The sequence below is a fragment of the Podarcis pityusensis genome (genome assembly GCF_964106645.2).
Source record: "Podarcis pityusensis genome assembly, chromosome: 8".
Classification (NCBI taxonomy): Eukaryota; Metazoa; Chordata; class Lepidosauria; order Squamata; family Lacertidae; genus Podarcis; species Podarcis pityusensis.
Genome location: NC_138033.1, coordinates 34,142,373 through 34,168,128, shown reverse-complemented (window position 1 = coordinate 34,168,128; position 25,756 = coordinate 34,142,373). Strand labels below are relative to the sequence as shown.

At 49.4% G+C, this 25,756-nt stretch overlaps 1 protein-coding gene across 1 annotated transcript; it reads right to left on the bottom strand.

Annotated features, from left to right (window-relative positions):
• Positions 1-9,590: 9,590 nt before the first annotated feature.
• Positions 9,591-24,354, bottom strand: ZC3H12A (zinc finger CCCH-type containing 12A). Its single transcript, XM_081017020.1, has 6 exons — positions 24,198-24,354; positions 22,973-23,533; positions 13,834-13,973; positions 12,648-12,882; positions 12,019-12,125; positions 9,591-11,853 (listed from the first exon to the last, which is right to left on the bottom strand). The coding sequence occupies exons 2-6, from the start codon at positions 23,518-23,520 to the stop codon at positions 10,886-10,888; spliced, it is 1,998 nt and encodes a 665-aa protein (XP_080873146.1). The 5' UTR covers positions 23,521-23,533; positions 24,198-24,354; the 3' UTR covers positions 9,591-10,885.
• Between the last annotated feature and the right edge of the window lie 1,402 nt (positions 24,355-25,756).

Genomic DNA, 25,756 nt, shown 5'->3' with positions numbered 1-25,756 from the left:
ATATATTTTTTAATGATATTTATTCCAAGTTTAAGATTACAAAAAGAGAAAAAAACAGTACAAAATACAAAAAAAAATATAAAAAAATTTAACCATAACAGAGCAAAGTAAAAAGAAAAAAGAGAACAATAAGCAAGACAAAAGATATAAAAATACATTAAATTAAATTAAAACAAAAACAAATTAAACCTTTACATAACTTTTTCCCTTTACTTATTTCCTTGACCCCCTCTCACCTCCCAATTTTGTATTCTAGTTCAGATCATTTTTTTCAGCAAATCCTTCCAACCTTATTTTCATTTACGTATTTTAATTTAAAATATTATAATTAAACATCCTCTGTTTCATCAATTTCATCAACTCATTTTTGCTTAATCCTTTATGTCATATCTACCAAAACTGCCTAAATTTTCTTTTTCCTACATCTTTCTAACAGTCTTTAATATTACAATATTTTTGAAGATATATTTTAAATTTTTTCCAGTCTTCTTCCACCGACCCCTCTCCCTGGTCTCGGATTCTGCCAGTCATCTCAGCCAACTCCATATAGTCCATCACTTTCGTCTGCCATTCTTCTCGGGTGGGTAATTCTTGTGTCTTCCAGTACTTTCCGATGAGTATTCTTGCTGCTGTTGTAGCATACATAAAGAAGGTTCTATCCTCCCTTCGCACCAATTGGCCGACCATGCCCAGAAGGAAGGCCTCTGGTTTCTTCTGGAAGGTATATTTAAATACCTTTTTCATTTCATTATAGATCATCTCCCAGAAGGCACCCCCTAAATAATACCTCAGTGCAATAGTCTGTTCAGCAGCCTCAGCTTTTGTAGCTGGAGTCAGTCAGTCTCACAGTCAAGATAGTCTCTCTTTTTTTTTAAAAATAATTTTTTATTAAGGTTTTAAACAAAAAAGAAGAACAACACACACAAAAAACAATACCTAACTTAACAATAAAAACACAAAACATAACAATTAAAAACAAACTCTCTTTTCCATTTCCAACTTTAAATTACTTATTTTCTAGACTTCCTCATACCTCCCTCTTTTGTATTCCAATCCACATTATTTGTCCAGCAGTTTCTTTTCCACTTTTTTAATCTCAATCTTTAATTTAATAAAACATTAAGATATATAACTTCAACTTTTTTAAACCTAATCCTTGATCTTAATGTCATATAGCTTTAAATTTTTCCCTTTTATTATCAAATTTCCATTTCTTTAAACATCTTTAATCTTGATCTTTAATCTTAATCTATCCTTAACTTTAACCTGTACAGCTGGAAACCACTTGTTTTCAGTCCAACATCACTCTAACATTCCTTAATTTTGCAGTGTTTCTGAAGATAGTCTTTGAATTTCTTCCAGTCTTCCTCCATCGACTCTTCTCCCTGGTCACGGATTCTACCAGTCATTTCCGCCAATTCCATATAGTCCATAAATTTCATCTGCCATTCCTCCAGCGTGGGAAGTTCTTGTGTTTTCCAATACTTTGCGATGAGTATTCTTGCTGCTGTTGTTGCATACATAAAGAAAGTTCTATCCTTTTTTAACACCATTTGGCCTACTATGCCCAGGAGAAAGGCCTATGGTTTCTTGGGGAAGGTATACTTAAATACCTTTTTTAATTCATTATATATCATTTCCCAGAAAGCCTTAATCTTAGGGCACGTCCACCAAAGGTGAAAAAATGTACCTTCAATTTCTTTACATTTCCAACATTTGTTATCGGGCAAGTGATAGATTTTCGCAAGCTTGACTGGGGTTATGTACCACCTGTATATCATTTTCATAATATTCTCTCTTAAGGCATTACATGCCGTAAATTTCATACCTGTGGTCCATAACTGTTCCCAGTCAGCAAACATAATGTTATGTCCTACGTCCTGTGCCCATTTAATCATAGCCGATTTTACCGTTTCATCCTGAGTATTCCATTTCAGCAGCAAGTTATACATTCTTGACAAATTCTTAGTCTTGGGTTCTAACAGTTCTGTTTCTAATTTGGATCTTTCCACCTGGAAGCCAATTTTCCTGTCCAATTTAAATACCTCCATTATTTGATAATAATGAAGCCAGTCTCGCACTTTGTTTTTTAATTTTTCAAAACTCTGCAATTTCAGTCTATCTCCGTCTTGTTCCAAAATTTCCCAATATTTCGGCCATTTGACCTCCATATTGACCTTTTTCAAGGCTTTCGCTTCCATTGGTGACAACAGTCAAGATAGTCTCTGACGTCTTTAGCAAACTGGAATGTGTGCAGAAGAGGGAGACCAAAGTGATAAAGGGGCTGGAAACAAAGCCCTATGAGGATGGTTGAGGGAGTTGGGGATGTTTAGCCTGGAGAAAACTGAAAGGTGATATGATACCCATCTTCAAATACCTGAAGGGCTGTCACAGGGAAGATGGAGCGAGATTGTTTTCTGCTGCTCCAGAGGGAAGGATGTGAACCAATGGATTTAAATGACAGCAAAGGAGATTCTGACTGAACCTTAGGAGGAACTTTCTAAGAGCTGTTTGACAGTGGAATGGACTCCTTCGGAAGATGGTTGGCTCTCCTTCATTGGGAGGTTTTTAAAGAGAGGTTGGGTGGCCATCAGGGATTCCAGAGCTGTGGTTCCTGCATTGCAGGGGGCTGGACTAGCTGAACCTTGGGGTCCCTTCCAACTCTACAGTTCTATGATTCTATGAATCCTGTGGCACTCCTCTTGAAACTTCCCTCCAGGCTGACGCAGAGCCATTCACAGTGAGCTCTCGTTGGCTATGGTTGCTCAACCACCCGTGGATCCACCTAACAGTGTTATTATCTAGCCCATGTTTTTACCATGTTGTCAACAAGGAGATTGTGGGAGCCCTTGTGGATGGCTTTGCTGAAACCAAGATGTAGTGTGCGCATGCCTTGCCCACCAATGATCTAGTAACTCAATCAGCAAAGGAGATAAAGTTTCCCTGGCACAACTTATTCTTGGTAAACTCATCCTGGCTCCTAGTAATCAATGCATTCTTTTCTTGATACTCACAGACCAACCCCTTAGTAGTGCTGCTGCAGAGTTCAGCCCCGGCTAGTCTGTCATTTCCTGGATCCACCTTTCCTCCTCTTTTGAATTAGGGACAACACTCCTCTTCCGAGAATTCTCAAAGATCACAGGGAGCAGCTGTGAAATAACTTCCACCATCTGCTTATAATTGTATTATTATTTCCCCTCAGAGCTGTTGTTTGTACACAGGAGTAGGGACACCTTTCTCTTGCAAATTTGTGATGCCACCTAGCCAAGCTAAGGGCAACTTAGCCCTGCCCATTTCAGTGAGAAGGAGAGAAGCATGTGTGCTTAACTCTTGCATTAAAGCAAGCCAGTAATGTAGTGGATCATGCACCTAAATTCAAAGGACTTGTAAAAAAGCAGGAAAGGAAATCAGGTTAAGGCCATGATAAAAACTCTCTTAAGTAAATTTAAAACCCCACTTTAAAGGTACTGCTTGCTGTCATAGCTGTCACAGATTGGAAGCTCAAGCTGACATGCATGGTCCCTCACTCCTCTCTTCATCCTCACAACAACCTTGTGAGGTTGGTAAGGCTAGGAGACTGGTCACCGCTCAAGGTTACCCATTGAGCTTCATGACTGAGTAGGGATTTGGTCTCTCAGGTCTCTAGGCCAGCACTCTAACCATGACACTGCGATAGGTGGGATGAGAAAGAAATGCACTCTGAACATGCTCAGACACATGGTCCCCTGGATGACGATTTATTATTCCAGCTTGCCCAGGGCTCACCCACTGGCTCCCATACCCCATCAGAGGAGAGGCTTCCTCTTTGCTTCTGATCTTCTCACGGGCATTTCCCCGCCCAGGTCTCTTCCAGAGGAAAGGATAGGCAAGGTGTAGCCCGATGGCAGCTGCCTTCCCCAGGCACAGGATGAGTCATGCAGGAGAGGGCAGGAAGCATCTCGTTTTGTGGAAAGGCTGCTGGGAATGGGGATGAGCTGGATGCCATGTCAGAAGGGAGGTGAGCATGCCAGCCTGGGGCAACGGGCAGCACAAGGGAGGGAGGAACATAGGAATGTAAGAAGTGCCTTCTGGATCAGGCCAGTGGCCAGTCTAGTCCAGCATCCTGTTCTCACAAAGGCCAACCAGACACTGTGGGGAAACCCACAAGCAGGATTCGAGTGCAAGAGCCCTCTCCCCTCCTGCAATTTCCAGCAACGGGTGTTCAGAAGCATTGCTGCCTCCAAACTGTGGCCATCCTGGCTCGTAGCCATCAATAACCTTATGATTTTGTCCAACCCTCTTTTAGAGCCATCCAAGTTGGTGGCCATCACTGTCCCCTGTAGGAGCGAGTTCCAATAGTTTAACTATGCGCTACGTGAAGAAAGACTTTGGGCTTGTCCACACTTCCGCTTGCCCTGTGCCTAGAAAGAACGGGACTCCGAGCAGTTTTCGGCTTGCCCTGTGCTTTCTTTGCCCTGCTGCTCTCCTCCGGAAAAACCCGCCTGCTTCCTTGGGGTCCTTCTATGCAGCAGAAGGAGAGGGGGAGCCCCCCCCCATATCATTGTAGTCCAGAGAATCAAATGATGGGATGGGAACATCAGTTCAAAGCTCAGCTCATTGCATAAGAAGAACCTAGCTGCTGCATCAGGCCAGAGGCGCATGTAGCCCAGCATTCTCACCACAATCTGTCTCCACTAGTAACTATTTCCCCACCTCCAAAATGGGAACAACGGCACTCTGAGTTGTTTAGAGGTCAACCAAGGTAAGGACTACAAAGCACACTAGCCCTGTATCATAGGAACCCAACTAAGCCGGACAACCTTTGCCTATTTACAATTATGCTTCCTGTTGGGCTTGGAGCTCAGCAGTGCCCAGTCTCTGTCCCCACGGCCAGAGGAAACTCTTTCCTTGTTGATCTATAATCACGGTGGGGTGGGGGGAGTGGGGAGGTAGGGAAGGAGGGGATTCCCCTTCCACATTGGCTCAGACTGGGTGAGGCTGCTTTGTCTTCCTGGTCTCACAGGGAGCTGTATTTGGAAAGGCAGAGAGAGGTGAGCAGAAGATAAGGCTGCGGATGGAAGGAGCTATCTCCCCATGGACAGGTGTGACGGCAGAATTTTTAAATGCTGCAGTTCCTCCTCTGTTGCCTTCAATGTGCCAACCTTCACATAGCGAAGGGCCGCAGCTCAGTGGTAGAGCATCTGTCTTGCGTGCAGAAGGTCCCAGGTTCAATCCCCAGGTAGGGCTGGGAATGTCTCCCTCCTGGTGCCCTGTAAAGCAGCTGCCAGTCAGTGTAGACAGTACTGCGCTAGATGGACCAATGGTCTGACTTAGTATAAGGCAGCTTCTTAGGGAGCCTGGAAGCCATCAGAGTCACTCATGTCTACTTGGCTGCTGCCCTCCTTGAAGCTCCAGGGAGCAGATCAGTGGCTGTCCCTACAGATGGACCTGTGGAGCTGATTGACCGAGTATGGCATGTAATTAATAATAATAATATTAATATACCACCTTTATCTCCAAAGGATTTCAAGGTGGTGTACATGGCTCTCCTCCCCATTTCATCCTCACAACAATCCTGTGAGTAGATTAGGCTAAGAGATGAGGACTGGCCCCACCCAGTGAGCTTCATAGCCGAGTGGAGATTCAAACTCTGGTCTCCCAGGTCATAGACTGAGACCCTATCACACCACACTGGCTCCTAAAGTGGTTAGTGTGTTGGACTAGAACCGGGGAAACCAGGGTTCACATCCCTCCCCCACCCTCAGCCATGAAGCTCTCTGGGTGACCTGGGGCCTGCCGCTGCCTCATACTCTAGCCTACCTCAGGGCTGTTGTGCGCATTATATGAGGGGGGGGGGGAACCATGTACACCACCTTGAGCTCCTTGGAGGAAAGGGGTGGTACAAAAGTGCAACCAATAAATTAAACAAATGCATTTCAGAGTGGTTACATAAACTCTGGCTGAAATGGGTGTGGGGTTTTCCCCACAATGGGTAGACCGAGAGAGACCCAAATCGCAGGTATTTGCAAGCCCTTTTCTTCTGCCTTCCCGCTGAGCTTCTCCAAGCCAAGAGGCTGAGTGATGGGCTGAGCTCCCTGCCTCACGTCTCCACAGACACAATCTGAAACCAGTCCCAACAAGCCCTGCCCTGCTGCTCACCCACGCAGCAAGAGCAACAGCACAGAGGCTCCAGGAAGTTGCTTCGAAGTCAGGTGATTTCTGGGGCTGGGAAAACCCCTCGCAGTGCAACTGGTTGGGTTCAAGGGAAAGTTCAGCACTGCCAAAGGAGAAGGCCCGAGAGGCCTCTGGAAGGGTGGGAGCCACCAGACAGGCCTGAGGGTGGGGTGGGGGGAAGCCAGGAGGAGAGGGAGGCAGCCTTCCCCACCCCTTGTAGTCTGAGGCAGGATCTGCTGATGGAAAGAGCCTTGCTCATTGCCTCTGCACCCACCCAGCCAGCCTAGGCCCAGGGGAGGAGAGCAGGGAGATTCTACATCAGGCGTCAGTAAACTTTTTCAGCAGGGGGCCAGTCCACTGTCCCTCAGACCTTGTGGGGGGCCGGACTATGTTTTTTTGGGGGGAAATGAACGAATTCCTGTGCCCCACAAATAACCCAGAGATGCATTTTAAATAAAAGGACACATTCTACTCATGTAAAAACACGCTGATTCCCAGACCATCCGCAAGCCGGATTTAGAAGACGATTGGGCCAGATCCGGCCCTTAGTTTGCCTACCCATGTTCTACATCCATAAAGAGTAGCAGGAGTCTCTCCCCCACCCCAACCTGTCCCAACATGGCATGTTAGCTAGCCTTGCATTGCAGAACACCTGCTTGGCCTGCAAAAGTTTCCAACCCCTGGGATCGCAGGTTTCAGGGCTAGGAAAGTACTCCCTGCAGAGCAGACTCCCCTAGCCTGGCAGCCTCCAGGTGTTTTGAACCACAACTCCCATCAGTTGTGGTCCTAAGAGCATAAGAGGAGCCTGCTAGATCAGGCCAGTGGCCCATGCGGCCCAGAATCCTGTTCTCACAGTGGCCAACCGGATGCCTGTGGGAAAGCTGCGAGCAGGATTCAAACACAAGAGTCCTCTCCCCTTCTATGGTTTCCAGCAACTTGCAATCCTCTTTTAAAGTGGCCATCTCTGCCCCCTGTGGGAGTGAGTTCCATAGTATAACTGTGAGCTGCAACAAGATTTTCTTTTGTATGTCCTTAATCTTCCAGCATTCAGCTTCGGTGGATGTCCATGAGTTATAAGAAGGGGGGGGGGAATGTCTTTATATACTTTATTCATAATTTTATAAACTTATGTCACCTCCTACTGTGAGAGTAGATGGGCCAATGGTTGGGCTTGAGATGGTGGTGAAGGAATTAAATGCAGAATCTTTCGCACAAATGCATCAGACAGGCAGGCGGGAGTCCTGAAAGCCTCTGGCTGAATCTCTGACAGGCCTTGGATGGGTGGAGAAGGTGTGCTTGCAGTTTTAGTTTAGCTGAAGTTCCTCTGAAGTCACAGGAAAGCCCAGTGCCCGCCCCCCCCCCCCCCCGAGACTGAACAAAACTGGGCACATCCCATGATGAGGAAAGTCCAATGTTCAAAGCTCAGCTCGGCGTACAGAGCACGAAGCGGAGACACAAACAAGGAAACTCCCACCTCAAGACAGAGAGCAGCTTATTTCCTGCCCCCAAAACCACAGTGTGATTTTTTAATTATGTTTTTACCACTAGCAGCAGCAGAAGCAGCAAAAGTACACCAGGAGAGCTGCTTCATACCAGGGCCAGTTGCTCCATTTAGCTCCAGCAGTACCCACTTTTGACTGGCAGGAGTTTCCTGCCATCTCAGGGAAAGTTGGCTCTTCTCTGCCACCCGCTCCTGTAATGGGAAGCGCCAGAGACTGGAACATGGGACAAGCTGCAGACGAAGCACATGCCTGACCACCAGTGCTGTGGCTGTCCCTTGCAGGTTTTCGCCAACCTCTCCTCACGAGACGTCGACAAGCGAAGAGTTTCGTCGTCTAGGCCGTGGGTCACCAACATGGCACCCATGGGTTCACACAGCCCCTCAAGAGGCCTTGCCTGGCAACCAGAGTCCCATCCCCAGCACTGAAATTAGGCTTGGAAGCAGTTTCCTATTTCTATTCTTTTTTCAGACTTGTGAGGGGGCACTTGGGGGTCCAGCTGGGGAGGGGAATTAACTCTCCTCAGCTGAAAACAACCCTCTGCTCTTAGGGCACAACTCACACAGTTTCCCTCTTGGGTTTAAATTATGTTTACTTATGAAGTAAGGAGGGACAGAAAATATTTGTCCGGATAAAACCTGATTAACCAATTCTGCTCTTTGTAGCTGAGCAGGAGAAGAGGAGGCGTTTGGATTTGATATCCCGCTTTATCACTACCTGAAGGAGTCTCAAAGCTCCTAACATTCTCCTTTCCCTTCCTCCCCCACAACAAACACTCTGAGCTGAGTGGGGCTGAGGGACTTCAAAGAAGTGTGACTAGCCCAAGGTCACCCAGCAGCGGCATGTGGAGGAGCGGAGACGCGAACCTGGTTCACCAGATTATGAGTCTACCGCTCTTAAACACTACACCATGCTGGCACTGGAGGCACATGAGGAGTCCTGGGCACTCAGAAGTTTGGTGACGAGCCCAACAGAGGTAGGACCCTTCTCACCATGCACAGCAGAAACTCAGAAAAGTGGCCTTTGGAGAACTTTGAAGCCATTCAGTTGTTATGTCAGAACCTGAGAAGAGCTTGCTAGGTCAGGCCCATGGCCCATCTGGTCCAGCATCCTGTTCTCACAGTGGCCAGCCAGATGCACCCATGGGAAGCTCACAAGCAGAACCCACGCACAAGAGCCCTCTCCCCTCTTGTGGTTTCCAGCAACTGGGATTCAGAAGCATTGCTGCTTCCAACTGTGGAGGGCAGAGTGTAGCCATCATGGCTAGTAGCCACTGACACTCTTACACGAATTTGCCCATTCCTCTTTCAAAGCCATCCAAGTTGGCAGCCCTCACTGCCTCCAGTGGGAGTGAGTTCCATGGTTTAAGTTGAAGCAGGAGAGGCAGGGCTCCTTTTCATGACTCGAGAGCTGCTGCTAGAGTTTGGGGTGGAAATGGAGAGAATGTCTTTCTTTGCATCTTGCAGCAAACACACACACACACACACACACACACACACACACACACACACACACTGGCCTCACAAGGGCTTCATGGACCACGCCTGGAATGATGCAGGAGTCCAGGATTTCTCAGCCACACCCTCCCCTCTTCCATGACAGAGGAAAGAAGCCCTAGGGGCAGCATTGGCGTGTCAGGAGGGGTGCCACAGAAATTGCCTCTCACCCTCCTGCTTCTACCTGAAGGCACCTTGCTTCAACAGCACTGACAGCCAGTGTGGTGTAGTGGTTAGAGTGTTGGACCAGGACCTGGGAGACCGGGGTTCAAATCCCCTCTTGACAATGAAACTCACTGGGTAAACGTCCACCAGCCACCGCCTTTCTAGTTCTGGGTTGCTGTGAGGATAAAATAGGAGGAGAATCACATATGTCACCTTCAGACCCCTTGGAGGAAAAGTGGGATATACAATTGCAACAAATAAATTAAGGGGACGAGAGTGATGTGAACAACCAGGGCCTTTTATTTGTGCATCACAATCGGTTGTTATTGCTTCAGAGAGAGAGAGAGAGAAGAAGAAGAAGAAGGAGGAGGAGGAAGAAGAGGAAGAGGAAGAGGAAGAAGAAAGATCACAAAACATTCCAAAGTGTTTTTACTGTTCCATGCACTTTAAAACAGCCCACTCCTAATTATGGGACAGCAACCTCAGAAGGAAGGAAAACCAGCATCATCCAGGAATCCCATCCCATTAAAAACCAAACTCTAACGTAATTTACAAAATGTGCAAAGTTATAAGATTACAAACAATAGTTAAAAAGCATTTTGCTTACTAACATGAAACACCACTGTTCCGTGATGTATCATAATATAACCAGGCATACGGGGTTTTCTGGGTCCAGGTGGCTCTTGCAGCACACGGTGCTAGCCTGGCTGACCTATCCCTTTGGCACGTGGGAGAAGGAAGGAGCAGGTCACAGCAATCCCTTCCCCCCAGAAAAACCCACTCATGGGGCAGGGGGTCTTGTGCTCTGCTCTCTCCCTTCTGCCAGCTGCCACCTGGGATGGCTTCAGCGTCAACCACTAGAAGGACCACACGGAAGAATACATAACGTATACAGAGGGATACAATATGCATCAACAGATCAACTGCTCCTGTCCTGCAAGTGAATCACACACTTTATTTTTAAAAAAATATATAAGCAGGAACCAGGAGCAATTGCTATATATTCATTACCGAAAGTATCTATAACCGTTAATATCGGACTTGCCAGTCACCAAGACTGAGCCGCTAGAGGAGTAGCGAGCACTGAACTCTCCACCCCATATCGAGAGAGGCCTCCTCCTCCAGTTCTGGAGGTCAGGGGAGTGTGGGAGCCCTTTGAAAGCTGGGAGAAGGCAGGAGGGCAGTCAGAGCACAGGCAGTGCTCTCAGGGCTTCCAGTTGTCAGAAGTTTTTTGTTTTTTTTAAATCACAGCAAAGTTATGGGAGAGCCTGTGATCCCCTTTTGCCAACTTCACCCTTGCCCGGATGTGCCATTGCTCTTATGGGAAGAACAAGCCTTGCCTCTGAACAAATGCTTTAAGGGGAGGGAAAGGTTGTCCCTCCTCATCCTAATTGCTCACTGGCCCGTTCAGGCCTCAAAGCTTCAGCTGGTGTTTGTGAAGGACCTTCCCAGGGGAATCGCAGAATTATAAAAGTCGGAAGGGACTCTACGGGTCATCTAGTCCAGCCCCCTGCAATACAAGAAGAGGACTTCCTCCTCCCTCCAGGGCCAAACCACTGCTTTCCCTCCACCTCATACCCCGGGGTTTTGGGACTTGTAAGTGAGGATTTCGGCAGCGAGCTGCTGGGGGTCGAGAAGCTGCGGGAAGCGGCTCATGACCGCGTCCACCAGGTGAGGGTGGAAGATCCCACACAGGCGGGTGTGAACGTTGGCCCGCTCCTTGGCAAAGTGGTCTGTTGCGGCCCACTGGCAGGAGGCCTTGTCGTAGGGCAGCTGGTGGCCCCTCAGCCCCTCCCTGGGGGCTGTTGGCTGGTAGGGCTCAGACCAGTACTTGGGCCCCAGAGAAGCCCTCGAGTCAGCAGGCAGGCTGTATCCGGGCAGGGAGGGAGGGAGGGCCCTGGCAGAGGAGGAAGGCACCTCTGGGTTGTAGGGCAAGAAGCCAGCGCCGGAGCCCGCAACAGACTTGTGGTAGCCCTGGGGCTGGTAGCAGTTGTAGCTATTTGACTCAGGGCCCAGGGGGTGCGGGTAGGTGGGCCTCTGCCCCCTGCTGTGGTGGGGGTGAGTGTTGTGGCTGCCCGGGGGGCTGGGCCACATCTCGGACAGCTGGCTCTCCAGGGAGCCGATGCCAGAGTCAAACTGCTCCTGAGACACGTAAGAGAGGGAGTCCATGTGGGGAGAGGCAGGAGGCGGCGGCTGGTACCACTCTGCAGGTCGGTAGGTGCCACCGCCGCTGCTCTTATGAGGGGCCCCTTTGAGCAGGAGGTGTGTGGGGCCTTCCCCGTGCTTGGCTTTGTGGGTGGAGCTTTTCTTGTCCACGGAAGCCTTCTGAAAGGGGGTCTTCTCACTCTCGGGGGGCAGGGAGCCCAAGGCTTCCACCTGGGAGGGCCGCCGGCTCCCCCTCTCCTCCTTGGACGTTGGCACACCCCTGGTCGGGGAGAGCCTGGCGTTGGCGCGGAGCTCGTCGGCCACGGAGCGTTGCAGCTGGTTGAGGCGCTCCGGGTGGTAGAACTTGCACTTGACGCCGTAGGTGCATTTCTTCCCTGGAAAGGAAAGGGAAGGGAAAAGGGGTTGAATGTGGGGCAGAAGTACCGCAGGAAAAATGGAAAACCCTCCTGGCCCAGAGAGAGAGAGAAAAAGAAAGAAAGAAAGGGAGAGAGTTTGGTGCCAGGGGTGGGTGAATGGAGAGTGGGGAAAACCAGCCTTACCGTAAGGGCACTGCTGCTTCTTGTGCTCAGGAACCACCGGCTTCTTCCTCAGAAAGTTGTCCAGGCTGGGTCCATGACGTCCAAGGGGATCATCAGGAAGCATGAACCTGGAGGCAGGCAGCACACACCTTGGTCAAGAGCAGCCGTTCCCAGAGGCCATGATTCTCCCCCTCCCACCACAGCCAGCGACATACAGAAAACCCAAATGGCCCCTGAAAAGAAAAAAAGGGTTGTAGTTCCAACTTCTTCGGGGAGGTGTTTCCCCTGCCCCCCTCCTCCCGGGCTTGTGCCCAGGAGGAATCACTGAGAAAGCCCAGCTCCTTGCCATGCCCACCCAAACCTTTTGCACGGATGGGGCAGTGTATTTTGGTTCTGCTGTCCCCGGAGACGAATAGGGCACCTGAGTCCTACTCCTGGCCACCACCACACCTTCTGACCCAATTCTCCACTGACCAAGTCTAGCTTCCAAGGCCCCACCATGCATGCTGCTGTCCTCGCCCCAAATAAAGCTTATCTTGGCAGCCATGTAGGCTGGACACTCCCAAGAGTTCCTCATCTCTTCTCTCCCATTCTGTGTCCAGCCACATTCTCCCCCCAGTCCAATTTCCTTGAGCGCTCAAGGGACCTACTTGTCATTGACGAACGAGTACATCAGCAGACGCTTCTCGATGAACTTCTTCCACTCGGGCCGCTCCGCCTGCAGGTCGCGGTAGACGTCGTTGGAGACCACGATGCCGTCCGACTCGTAGGCCAGCTTCACGATGAAGCGGTCGTCGTAGCAGACCACCCGCTTGCCCCCCACGCGCCGGGAAGGCGTGAAGACAAGGATCCTCTTCTCCTCAAGCTCGCGGAGGATGTGCTGGTCTGCAACAGGACACACCAAGGTCACCCTCTGCCCGACAGCTCTTGGAAGGGCCAGGCATTTGCGGAACAATTCGTGATCAAGCCAAGCTGGCAGGAGGCTGGGGGAGGCCAACTCTCTAGAGCCGGAAACTGACAGACGCAGCCTGACCTAGGTAACACTGCCTGCTGCTCACACCCCCAAGCAGTTTTCTTCCATCCCCACCCAAATGAGAGCTTTCCCTCTTTCTCTCTCTCACTCAGATGCCACATCACACCCTACAGATTTGTCTGATTTGAACCCTCCTCTTGGGACATGCAATGCGGGTGTGTGTGGAGGGAACCCAAATTAAAGCAAGTCTTAGAGATGAAATGTCCAGAGTCACGAACCTTTAACGTAGGAACATATGGTGAGCCTGGGGGATCAGGCCAATGGCCTATCTAGCCTGGCATCTTGTTCTCACAGTGGCCAACCAGAAGCCCCAACGGGAAGCTCACAAGAAGGACTGGAGCACAAGAGCCCTCACAGGAGGTTTGCGGCCTCCTGGGAGAACGAGTTCCATAGTTTAATGATGTTCTGTCTGAAAGACTTTCTTTTCTTTTACCTTTTCTGAATCTTTGTCATTAGAACTTGTCGTAGCAAGGAAAGCTGATAGCGCTTCAGGAAAATGTTCAGAGTGGGATTTTGGAGTGTTTCTGGAGGGGGAGTTCTGACCTTGGTGCATCTTGACATCCTTCTGGTCAGGTAGAGGCAATTCAGGGCAACCCAAGAGGCAACTGGGGTGACTATTTGGGTGGGACAGCCAAGCCTCACCTGACATTTCAAAGTATGTGGGGTGGAGGGTGGGCAAGGCAGAGGAGTCAGCCATGATCTATCCCATCCAGTGCATTCAGTCTTCAGCTCAATGTCAAATGAAAACAGACACTCCCCTTGCTATCAACCTACTTAACTGTGTCCATGTGCTCAACGCATACCTGTGATTGGGACATCAGGCCTCGGCTGCTCCTTCCTCCAGGATGGCACAAAGACAGTGATGTCTGTGTGTCCTCGGTCAAGGAACCACTTCACCGCCAGAAAGATGCCCTGGCAGGAGAAGACATCTTTGTCCCCGTGGCTGCAAAGATACAAAGATTGACAGGTTCAATGTTCAGGTTCCCACATGACCTGTGTGTCATGAAGGCAGAAGAAACCTCAGAGGAGATCCACTGGGCAAACTCTGTGCCCTGCTATTATTTGAAGCCAAAACTCACAAGGAGATGCTGAACACCCATGACCTTCCCCCTGCCGCCGCCATCCTTCCCCACACCACTGGGATGCCCCTTGTCCTCATTATTGGAGCGAATATTCCTTAAGTTAAATGTTGAATTCAGCCCTGCCACCCAGTCCAGCAACCCTTAAGAAGAGCTAGCAGGATCAGGCCAAATGCTCATCTAGGCCAGTATCCTGTTCTCACAATGGCCGGCCAGATGCCTGCGGAAAACCCGCTAAAGGACCCAGGTGCAAGAGCCCTCTCCCTTCCTGTGGTTTCCAACAACTGGGATTCATTGCTGCTTCTGAAGGCAGAACATAGCCATCATGGTTAGTGGCCCTCTATAGCCCTCTCTGCCATCATGGTTTATAAATGATACAGATACACAAAACAATGTGAAACAAAAATAAATAAATCTTATTCTTTTGAAAAACAGCTCCTCGGAAAATATGTTTTTATGTGTGTCGGGGGGTGGGGTTGGGGGAATCACAAGAAAAGTCTACTGGATCATCTAATGGCGCAAGTAGTCCAGCATCCTCTTCTCGCACTGGCCAACCAGATACCCATCATGGGAAACTTGGAAGCAGGATTCAAGCATGAGAGCACCGTCCCCTCCTGTGTTTTCTAGCAGCTGGTATTCAGAAGCATTGCTGCCCTCTTGACTGTGGAGGCAGAACATAGCTATCCTGACTAACAGCCCGCTCTTTTGAGTGGAAGAGGTCTGTTAAAGCACTTTTGGACACTGCAAGCCCTGGATCTCATCCTCAGCGTGCCCTTCACTGCCTGCTCTGCCCTTTTGCCATTTGCACCAGCCTCCCCCCCCCCAATCCCTTTTGTTCTCTTCCTGCTCAAATTAGCTCTCTGGAAACGGTCTCCGGGTTAATGTACAACATCATCGCTGATAAGTTGAGGTATGCAGTGGATATGGATTGAGCTCCTGCAGGAACTAGTCTGGGTAACACAGGGCAGACTTTTCTCGCCAACTAAGTATCCTTTCCAAGAGGAAGTGGAAAGGGGGAGTTGGGAGAGGAATCTGTCCTTCCCAACGCCAATCTTTCCAGCTGGGGGCTCAAGGACATGCACACTGACACAGTGCAAAGTTTTCTAACTGCACCTAAACCAAGGAAAGCGGCTTTGAATGCCAGGAGCGCTCAATCCCTCCCAAACTAGTACACTGCGGTCTCCCCTTTGGCATGCACAGAGCACAGCCTCTTCCCTGTGGAGTCACTGCATCTGGCAAACCTCTTCCCCGCCCACAACTCTGACATGGAGGGGGAAGAACTTCCAAATCCCAGCCTCTCCCACAAGAAGCAGCCAGGTCAGATGCTCCTCTCTGGGCAACAGTCCAGCGCCACCAGCTTACGTTCCCTGGGCAGTTTCATCAGAGGGTGAAATCCACTTTCTGTCCAAAGCCTTTGTGCAATTAGCACGTGCACCAAGCAGGAAGGAAAAAAGGACCCAGCAGAGGTGAAGCTGAGAAATGCTCCCCCACAAAGAGCCCCATAATGCAAGTAATATTTGCATAGGCTGAATATGCTAATTCCTTCTGGCAGAAAGAAATGTTCCCATAGCTTTTTGATCACCCACACCCCGAAAGATTTAAATTAGGGGTCGGGTGGGGATGATCACAGGATCACAGGTTTGGAAGGAACCCCAAGGGTCATCTTGTCTGACCCCTTGCAACGTAGAAATAATCACAGCTAAAGAAATCCTTGACAGAATTCCTGATGGGAAGAAAATATGACTTTCTACTAAGAGAGTGCCTTATATTTTAATGGGGCGCTGATGTCTTTTCCAGAGCTTCCTGTTATGATCATGGTTTCTAGACGCTGGCCTTTCAAAAGCAAGAGAGAAACAGGAGGAACCTCAGGAAGCCACACCTGCCCTGGTTGCCCTTGGTGGTTCCAAGGTCTCTGTAGCCACAGGGCAGGCAGGATGCTCTCTTGGCTTCAGGGCCCCTTTTCCAAAAGGGCTCAAGGAAGGACCGGCAGCGCTTGTTTATCAGCTGGCTTCCTTCCTGCAGGTTCTCTGGGGAGTTCGCGAAATGGAGCTTCAGACACAATGATGTAATGATAGAATGCAATGTAATATCTATAACAATTTCTAAGCCTGAAGGGCCCCCAAGCCTGGGAGAATGATGTCTGGCAACAAAAAGACCCCCTCCAAACACCAGGCAGGTCTCTTTGGGAAACATGTTCTATAGCCAAGGGGCCACAACTGAAAAGCTGCCTCAGAGCATCAGAAGAGGTCCTTAGCACTGAAATCAAGACCTGCCCAATGAACAGGTGGATCCTTTTTCTACAGCTAGGTAAAGCCCATCAGCCCTTGGAAGGAGCCCAACTAATCCAAACACCAACCCCATATCATGCAAGCGGTCAATTGAGATAATTGCTTTCAAAAAAACAGTTCATTTCCTTCCCTTTCTTGCCATGCAATGACGATTCTGCTTGCAGAGAGACCAGCGCCTGCCTGTGACCAAGTCACCTGTCCCCTTATCTCAGAAAATTTATTTATTTATTGCGTTTATATCCTCATTTGTAGGATGCTCTCCCCAGGGAGGTTCGGCTGGTTCATTACACACCTTTAGGCACCGGGCAAAAATGTTGCTCTTTAACCAGGCCTTTGGCTGATTGACATCCAATGCCCTTTTAAAATGTGTGTGTGTGTGGGGGGGGGGGTTTAATTGGGTTGTTTTTGTTTTTATTTCTATAATGTATTTCGTGTTTTTATTTGTGATTTTATGTTGTAACTGCCCTGAAACATGTGGGTATAGGGTGGTACTGTATATAAATTTAATAAATAATAAAATAAATAATAATAATAATAACATACTTTTTTCTCCAAGGAGCTCAAGGTGACATGTACATTGTCCTCCCCCTCCTCACTTAATCCCCACAACTCTCTGAGGTAGGTGAGGCTGAGAGGCAGTGACTGGCCCAAGGCCACGTGGTGAGCTTCATGGCTGAGTGGGGATTCAAACTCTGGTCTCCCAAGTCCTAGTCCAACACACTAACCACTACACCACACTGTAACACACTACACACCACAGTGGTGCGATTACTCAGCCATGCTTCCGAATTGGGTGCCTAGCCCATCTTCACTATATGATGCTCACATCTCTGTTATTCCCAAGCCCATTAAAGACCACATTAGCTGTGCATATTATAGGCCAATCTCCTTAATGAATGTAGATGCCAAGGTATTAACAGAAATCCTTGCTAACAGATTTTAGGCTGTTTGTATAGCTAGATCAGGCGGACTTTATTTGCCAAAGGCAGGGAACAGATGATTTAAGCTGGTAGCAAATCTTTGTTTCTTTAAAAAAAAAAGAACTGATGGGCTGCAACTATTTTTCCTGATGCTGGAAAAGTGTTTGATAAAATACATTGGTAGTTTATTTCTGTAACTTTGAAAAAAATGTGCGTTTCCACAAGAATTTATGAATTGGGAGTAGAATCTTACACCTCTCTCTCCCCAGGTGGACTCGACAAACGGAATTCATCTGAGTGAGTTTGGTATAGAGAGGGCTACAAGGCAGGGCTAATCTATTTCACCCGTTATATTCATGGTTAGTGCCATTAGGGTGTGCAATTTGCCAGAACAGGGAAGACACTCCTGGTTTGGTGCATGAAAAAACTGGAATTTAAAGCAGCTATGTATGCAGATGACTGATTATTACAGTATTTATTATTAGCAGACTCCAATAGTCTATATAAACTAATAAAATCTATTAATTTTTGCCTAATTTCTGCCTATACAATGAATTATTTAAAATCCAAATTCATGCCACTATTAAGTTATCTGGTTTATGTGACTAACTGGCAATTTTGTTGGTACCCAAGAGGTAACATATTTCAGTATTTTGGATCCTAGAGATATTTCTCAATTAATTAAACTGAATTTAAACAGACTGATGACAGAGATATCTCTTTGATTTGGAAAGATGGGCTTAGACTTAGTATTTGGGATAAGGTTAATATGCTTGAACTGAATATTTTGCCACAGATAATTCATGTGCTTTGTAGTATTCCTTTAGATATTCCCCAAGTGTATTCACACAGGTTAAATGTGGCATTTTGGGAAGTTTATTTGGGGGGGACCTCTCAACTTCATTCTCACTTAAAAAGATGAAGCTGTCAATATTGGAAGGAGGAGTTAATTTTCCACATCCTACTTTACATCATAAGACAAACCTTTTAGCTTATGCAAATGGTTGGCAAATCTCTTTTTCTGCAAATACCACGCCGCCGCCCCCCCCCCCCCACATGGGTAGTTTTGGAGATGACCTACTTGGCACCCCTGTATGGATAGATGATGCTTGGACATGGAGCTATAAAGCTTGGACTGTGCCTGTAAAACACAGACGAAAGGTAAGTGTGGATAATCCCTCAGTGCAAGGTGCTCTAATGCAGGCACAGGCAAAATCGGCCCTCCAGATGTTTTGGGACTACAACTCCCATGATCCCTAGCTAACAGGACCAGTGGTCAGGGATGATGGGAATTGTAGTCCCAAAACATCTGGACGGCTGAGTTTGCCTATGCCTGCTCTAATGCTAGAGGAGGAAAAGCAACATTAAGAACATAAGAAGAGCCTGGTGGACCAGGCCAATGTTCTATCTACTCCAGCATCCTGTTCTCACAGTGGCCAAACAGGTGCCCCAAAGGGAAACCTGCAAGCAGGATTCAAGCACAAGAGCACTTTCCCTTCCTGCAGTGTCCAGCAACTGGGATTCAGAAGCACTGCGGAGTCCAGCTGTGGCCTCAGCCATCATGGCGAGGAGCCATCAAGAGCCCTCTCTCTCCATGAATTTGTCTAATCCTCTTTCAAAACCATCCAGTTGGATATCATCCTAGAGTGAATGTTTTGAATAATTTCTTTTATGTAACTGACAGGCAGAAAATAGAAAGTCCTTTTAATTCTTTCTCCTTCTCTTTCTTTTTCTTTGGTGCCCTCTGCTCTGGGGCATTATTGGAGTCCAAGGATTACACACACATGAAGGTGGTGGCTGGCTGGTAGAAGAACCATGAGTGAGAGGCAGGGAAGGGAAGATCTCCCAGGGTGAGAGGCAGGCGGTATAAAGGAAAGCTCCCAGGTGGGAGCTGGGAGGGTCTACCACTTTCTGTGAGCAACAAGAGCTGCCTTTGAGAGAGGACTCTGCATTTTCTTTTCTCTTCCTCTGTTTTTGTTTTTAGTTAGATTAGGTTTCTAAAACCTTATTGTATTATGAAATAGCTTTAACAAAATCTTATAAAAATATCCATCCATCTATCTAATCAGGAGAAATGTCAACTTTCCAGGGGCTCCCTCTCACGTCCTCCAAACCCTTTGATACTAAACCTTCCTGAAAGTTGACAGTAGAGAGAAAGACAGAGTCAATATTAAAATACGAAACAGTATTATGGGAAGCAAATCCCACAAGTCAAAACTGAAACTTTCTTGAGGATCTAAGAGCAACTAACTACCAAACCCTCTTCTCCTTATTGCAGCTGCTGGAGAAAATTTGCATGCTGTTTCCTAGAAGCCTCTTGTGGAACGGCTTGCGAAGGAGCTCAGCAGACTCATCTGATGTGGCAACAACTGTGAAAAATTCCCTTAGAAGGAAGTGGAGGCCAGTTCTCCTCCACTCACCCCTCTGAGATTTGCATATAGTTGCCTTGAGTATTATCCAGGGGAGGGTGAATCAAGAACGAACACAGCAGTTCGTCATTCCACTCTGAACAGGAAGCTGGCTCTGAAACTGCCCTGCTCTTCCTGGGTCCTGGTGGCTGCTTGTTTATATAAAAATAACAAGGCAAAAAACAAACAAACCTTAGAAACAAAACTAATTAACAGCACACTTGTGTAGGACTTGAATCCCCCTCCACCCTGCTCCTTTAGGAGGGTCTGATGGACAGGAGGCAGGCAATAAAAACCCTGAAACCTTAACTGTGATCAAGGAGCAAATGAGGGTAGCAACTGCTGCTTGCCCATTTCCACCATAAAAAAATAAATAGGCCCTTGCTGGATCAGGCCAGTGGCCAATCTAGTCCGACAGCAGCTGACCAGATGCCCTAATGGGGAACCAGCAAGCAGGACCTGAGTTCAAGAACCCTCTCCCCTCCTGTGGTTTCCAGCAACTGGGATTCAGAACCATGGCTGCCTCTAACTGTGGAGAATAGCCATCATGGCTAGCAGCCCTCTCCTCCAGGAATTTGTCTAATTCTCTTTTAAAGCCATCTGGGTTGGTGGCCATCACTTCCTCCTGTGGGAGCGAGTTCCACAGTTTAACTATGCCAAGTTCCTAACACCACCAGTGCCTTGGGGCAAAGGGGGCAGGAGGTATCTGAACACTACAATAAGGATGCTGTGCAGCTGCCTATTGGGGTGTGGGGGGACACACACACTATGATCCCAGAATGAATTAAGATGCCATTCTCACCTCCACTACCCTGATCAATGTTAGAACTTCTAACAGGCTCTCAACCTCACTAGGCCAGGTGAGGAAAAGCTCTCTCCCTTTGAAGGGCTGCAGGGATGTCCCTATTCTAGCAGCTAACTCTCAAATCAGCACTGTTTTCCTGGAGACTTCTCCAAATTCAGAGAACATCCAGCATGGACTGTGTACAGTCATACCTCAGGTTGAAGTAGCTTCAGGTTGAGTGTTTTCGGGTTGCGCTCCGCGGTGACCCGGAAGTAACGGAGCGTGTTACTTCCGGGTTTCCCCGTTCGCGCATGCGCAGATGCTCAAAATTACATCACGTGCATATGCGTAAGCGGTGAATCATGACCCGTGCAGATGCGGGTTGCGTTCGCTTCAGGATGCGAACGGGGCTCCGGAATGGATCCCGTTCGCATCCAGAGGTACCACTGTATATTCTCTGCTACAAGGATACTCCAGAATCAATCACACAGAATTTGGCATTCCAGAATGGTGGCTTTCAAAACCAAAGAGCACCAGCTCATAAGTAATCGAGAAAAAGGTTTTCTCTCATTGGCAGGAACATGAGAGTTTGCCATCGCTTAACTTCTTAAATGACTGGCAACTGCTTAAATCTGTCAACAAGCTACAGCCAGTAACTTGGGAGTTGCTTCCCCAAATTCCACAGTTGAGGGGGGGCACTTTGGGTATCAAGTAAGGGGAATACACTCAGCTTATAGTTTACTCAAAGAGGCACTCCCCACATTATTCTCATTCTCTGTTTTTCCTGGCCACAGGCAGACTCCAGGAAGGAGCGCTGACACAAATAAAGGTTTTAGGATTCTTTTGCTCAGGGTGCCTTCAAGAGAGGGGCTACATCCAGGCCCTCTCTGCAGTGGCCCTGAGGTGCTTCTGGGAAAGGGGCAGGTACATTTTGGGCCCTGGAAACTTATGAATCAGCACAAAGGGTAGTTTTGAGGCGAGTGTTTTATGCTCTCTTAATAACTGGAAGGTTGTAGGCGGGGTGGGTGGGTTAAAACAAGCAAACTAGCAAGGACAAATCTGCCCCAAGACATGCCCAGAACTCCTGCAGGGGGAAACTGGCCTTCCTACCCCACAGTTGCTGCCTCTTCCACCTGAGAAGCACCCCCCTCCGCCTGCTGCACCCCTTTGAAATCAAATCACATCACATCACATCACAGCTCTTAGATGAGCAACAACCACAAGAGAGAAGTGATCACTATAGAGCAGGGAACCTGCTTGGTCAGATGCTTCCTTACAAGCACAATTCCGTCATAGAAATCCAGAAATCAGTGTTCTAACTTGTCTGTGAAAGCATGAACAAGCAACCTGTATGCTGCCACCACCTCTTTTAACCCTGGAGTAAAATTAACTTGCCAGGCAGATTCCTGGGCTTGAAACTTAATGTTAAAAAAAGTTAGGTAACTCTCCTCTCAGTGGAAGGGTTGCTGTTTCAGGAGGCTGACATCTTTGCCATCAGCTCCTCTCCACTCCTCATCTGCAGCTGCTTCCGCCCCATCCCTCAGGAGCAGAGACCCCTGGATTGTATCACCCACTGTCAGGCGACAAGATATGATACAATAACCACGCACCACACCACAACACACCAGATCCCCATTGTAATTTTTGCCTGGATTTTATTGTCAAACTGGGGAGATCGCCTCAGCTGACAAGCAGGATATAAATATAAGACCACCATATCTACACAGGGCAGGATCTTGCCCTCTGGACAAAACAGGACACACAAACACAGGCCTTTCCCTCACAGCAAGGCAGAGGATCCTGCCCACAGTGAGAGGAACTAAAACATACAAACTTGTAGCACTAGGCCCTCCCCTTGCTTAAGGAGGTGGACGTGTTGGTTCTCAAGCAGCTTATTTCTTACAAAACAGCAGAGCATGGCTTGCCAGCTGTGCAACACGGGTCCTGAGCAATCTCCCTCGCGCCTGAGGCCTTTCATATGGCTGGAGGCTGGAAGAGGAGCAGGTCAGAACCTCTGCCCCCTCCCACCAGTTCCAAGCACCACAATAACAACTCTTGCCCCATCACTCCATGGTCAGAAGGAGAGAAAGCCTGCCCCCTTTCCTCAGGCACAGGAAGGAACTTGACAGCGTGAAAAAAACCAACAACCACCCTGCTTTTCAGAGCCATGTGACATCAAGCTCTGTCAACGCCCCACGAGCCAGTCATGAAACCACTACAGAGGGAAAGTACACAGAGATGGAGAGGACAGGCAAAGAACTAGGCTGCTCCCTAGAATATTGACATCTGGGCTTAAAAAGAACAGCCAGGTTGGGCATTTAAGGTGTCACTCTCTGCTTATAGGATCATAGAACTGGAGGGGACCCAAAGGGCCATCTAGTCCAACCCCCTGCAAGGCAGGCGCCACAGCCAGCAAGCACCTCCCACGTGGGAGGGAACGAGCCACCACAGACAAGGCCCTACCTCATGGCCACGTTGCTCCCGTCAATGACAATGGGGCGCAAGTTCTCTCCGTCCTTTCCCTCCAGAGGTGTGGCACGGGTGGGGCTCTGGTTTGCTGCACCCCCTCGTGGGACGAGCGGTGCCTCGGGGGCGTCCTGGGGCGCCTCAGCAGGGTCCCTCTCCCCCGTGGCCATCCCATGCTTGACCAGCTCCCCGAGGACCGTGTTGGTGTCAGCGTTCAGGCCGTGCTTCTGGAGGACAGCCAGGATCTGCTCCGAGGAGTAGCCCAGCTTGCGGAAGAAGTCCACCTTCATCTGCGTTTCGGTGGTGTCCTGCTCCAAGGAGCTCCACGACTCCAGGTCTGCGTCAGACTCCTCTGGGCTTGGGCCCTTCAGGCTCAGGTAGCCACTCTCCTGCATGGAGCTCCCCCCAGGCTCCTCCTGCCCACTGCCACCAAGGCACTTCGCTAAGGGCAGAGGCTCAGGCCAGTGGGCAAAGCCACCCTGAGGGGCGGTGGAAAGGCCGCCTAAGTTCATCCTTTTCTCCTCTGGGCAGAATCTGTTCCTCATTCACATGCCAGAGCTGTAAAGGAAAAGAGAACAGCTGTTATAGCCAGACTTCAGGAGGGAGTCAGAAGTCCAGGCTGGAGCACTCCTGACTGCTTAGCCACAACTCAAGCGTGGGGTACAGGAGGCTCCATGGGACAGAAACAGGCAGCAGAGCCCCACTAAAGAATCTCGCCCACTTGCCAGTCATGTGCTTTCCCTAACCTCGATCTGGAGGCACCTCCAGCCAGGGCTGCCCCACCTGGACCCAGGAACTCGCCACTTCCGCCCCGCCTTGCTGACTCTACAAGGAGGACTGAGCGGAGGGGGGGGGAGTCGCCCCCGACGGAGACCCGCGGGGGGGCAGAGTTCAACTCCTGCTCCGCCTAAGGAAGCCGAGGGCGCTGCCTCGCTCCCCACCCCCTCCGCTGTCACCTGCTGGCGCTCGTGACCTTGACGCAGCCCCGGCCAGACCAGCCGCCACGGTGATGGGCGCGGGGCAGGAAGCGCCTCGTTTCCACCACCGTGGGGGCGAGGCAGCGCACCGGGGCGCCGCTCCAGGACACCCTTTTAAAGCCGGATCGCCCCTCCAGGACACCCGATTTAAGTTGGATTGTCCGCCCTCCCAAAACAAAACAAAACAAAAGCCAGGCCAGGAGTGGAGGGCGCCGCCTCCGCGCCCGGCCAAGCGGGCTCCCTACCCGGCGCTTCGCCCCCGCCGCCGCTTCTTCCCCTCCTTCTCGCTCTCCAGCTCGGCGGGGCCCGCGCGCTCCTCCATGGGGCCGATGCGGGGCCGGCCGTGGCTGGTGCTTTATAGGGCGCCGGGCTGGTGGCAGCCGAGAGGCGAGGCGAGGCGGGGAGGAGCCGGCTGCTGCTTCCTGAACCGCCCTCCTCCCTGGTGCGCCCCGGCTCCGCCTCCAGCTCCTCCGACAGCGCGCAGCGAGGACGCGCGGGGGACCCATGCGCGGAGTTGCCACTTTCGCGGGCGCGACTCGAGCTGGTTCCCGCGGTGGCCGCAGCTGCTGGCTCTGTCGAGAGCGTAGCCCACCTCGCCGGGTTGTTGTGCGGAGGGAGAGGGCCTAGTACGCCTGCCTGAGTCGCAATGGTATTGCTTAGGTTGTAAAATTATACACCACTCGATTGTGAAAGCAAAACAAAATCTCCAAGCTGTTTACCAGAACAAAATAAGATTATCAGTAAATGCAACTCTTTAAAATGTTCCTATTCCTATATAAATCCCATAACAACTTGGGACCAGTTTGCCTGCGAGATCACCTTGCCCCACATGTGCCCACTCGACTGCTTCGATTTGACGCTGTTAAAGATGCCACATAATTCCTGTTCCACATTTGTAAGAAATCAATCTCTTAGTGTGATGGCAGGCACCTACAGTTAGGAACTCCCTGCCTGTTGAAAGCAGCATAATTATCATACACTTTATACACTTACTCACCTGTAAACTAAAAAGGCCCAAATGCTGTAGCCTCTCCACAGGGGAATAGTTCCAACCCCTTCAGACTATACAGTTGTGCCTGTTTTGCTGGTGTTGCATGGGCGTCCTAACTACATCATCATAACCACCTGATTGTGTGTATCTTTCCCAGCTGATCCAAGAGAAGGCAGCATGGCATAGTGATTAGAGTACTGGACTAGGACTTGGGAAAGACCAGAGTTTGAATCCCTATTCAGCCATGAATACCCCGGGCCCAGTCACTCACTCTCAGCCTAACCTACCTCGCAAGGTTGTTATGGGGATTAAACAAGGAGGGGGAGAAGCACTTTGAACTCCTTGGAGGAAAAGTGGGATAGAGAGGCAACAAGTTAGTAATACCCACACATCCTCCTGCCAGGAAGGAGAGTGAAATGGGGGCAGGGTGGGGAGGGGGGAGATGTAGACCCATATGTGCCCCTGCAGCCTCTCCCCAACCTTGCCCAGAGCTCCTGCTTCTGCCCTTGGGGGAGGCAGAAGTGAGGAAGCCTAGGGCAGGGAGCTTCTAAGACTGGCCTGAGAATATTTCGTAGCATCTGTTTATTTCAGATTGTAAATTGCCTTGGGTGCCGCGGTAGAGAGGCAGAATATAAATGCAACAAACAAACTTCACAGAAAATCTTCTGCCACTCCAGTGTGTGGGACAGACAAAGGAAGGGAAGCTAATAGAGCCCACAGTGTGGTGTAGTGGTTAGGGTGTCGGTTTTAGGACCTAGGAGACTAGAGCTCGAATCCCCACTAAACCATGAAGCTTACTAGGTGACCTCGGGG

What these genes read in the sequence shown, in the direction of transcription:
- ZC3H12A (XM_081017020.1), bottom strand. Translation starts at nt 23,520, where the DNA reads ATGAGGAACAGATTCTGCCCAGAGGAGAAAAGGATGAACTTAGGCGGC. An exon ending in GGGAGCAACGTGGCCATGAG is followed by an intron (nt 13,974 to 22,972) that starts GTAGGGCCTTGT and finishes GTATCTTTGCAG; the next exon opens with CCACGGGGACAAAGATGTCT. An exon ending in GAAGCAGCAGTGCCCTTACG is followed by an intron (nt 11,854 to 12,018) that starts GTAAGGCTGGTT and finishes TTTCCTTTCCAG; the next exon opens with GGAAGAAATGCACCTACGGC.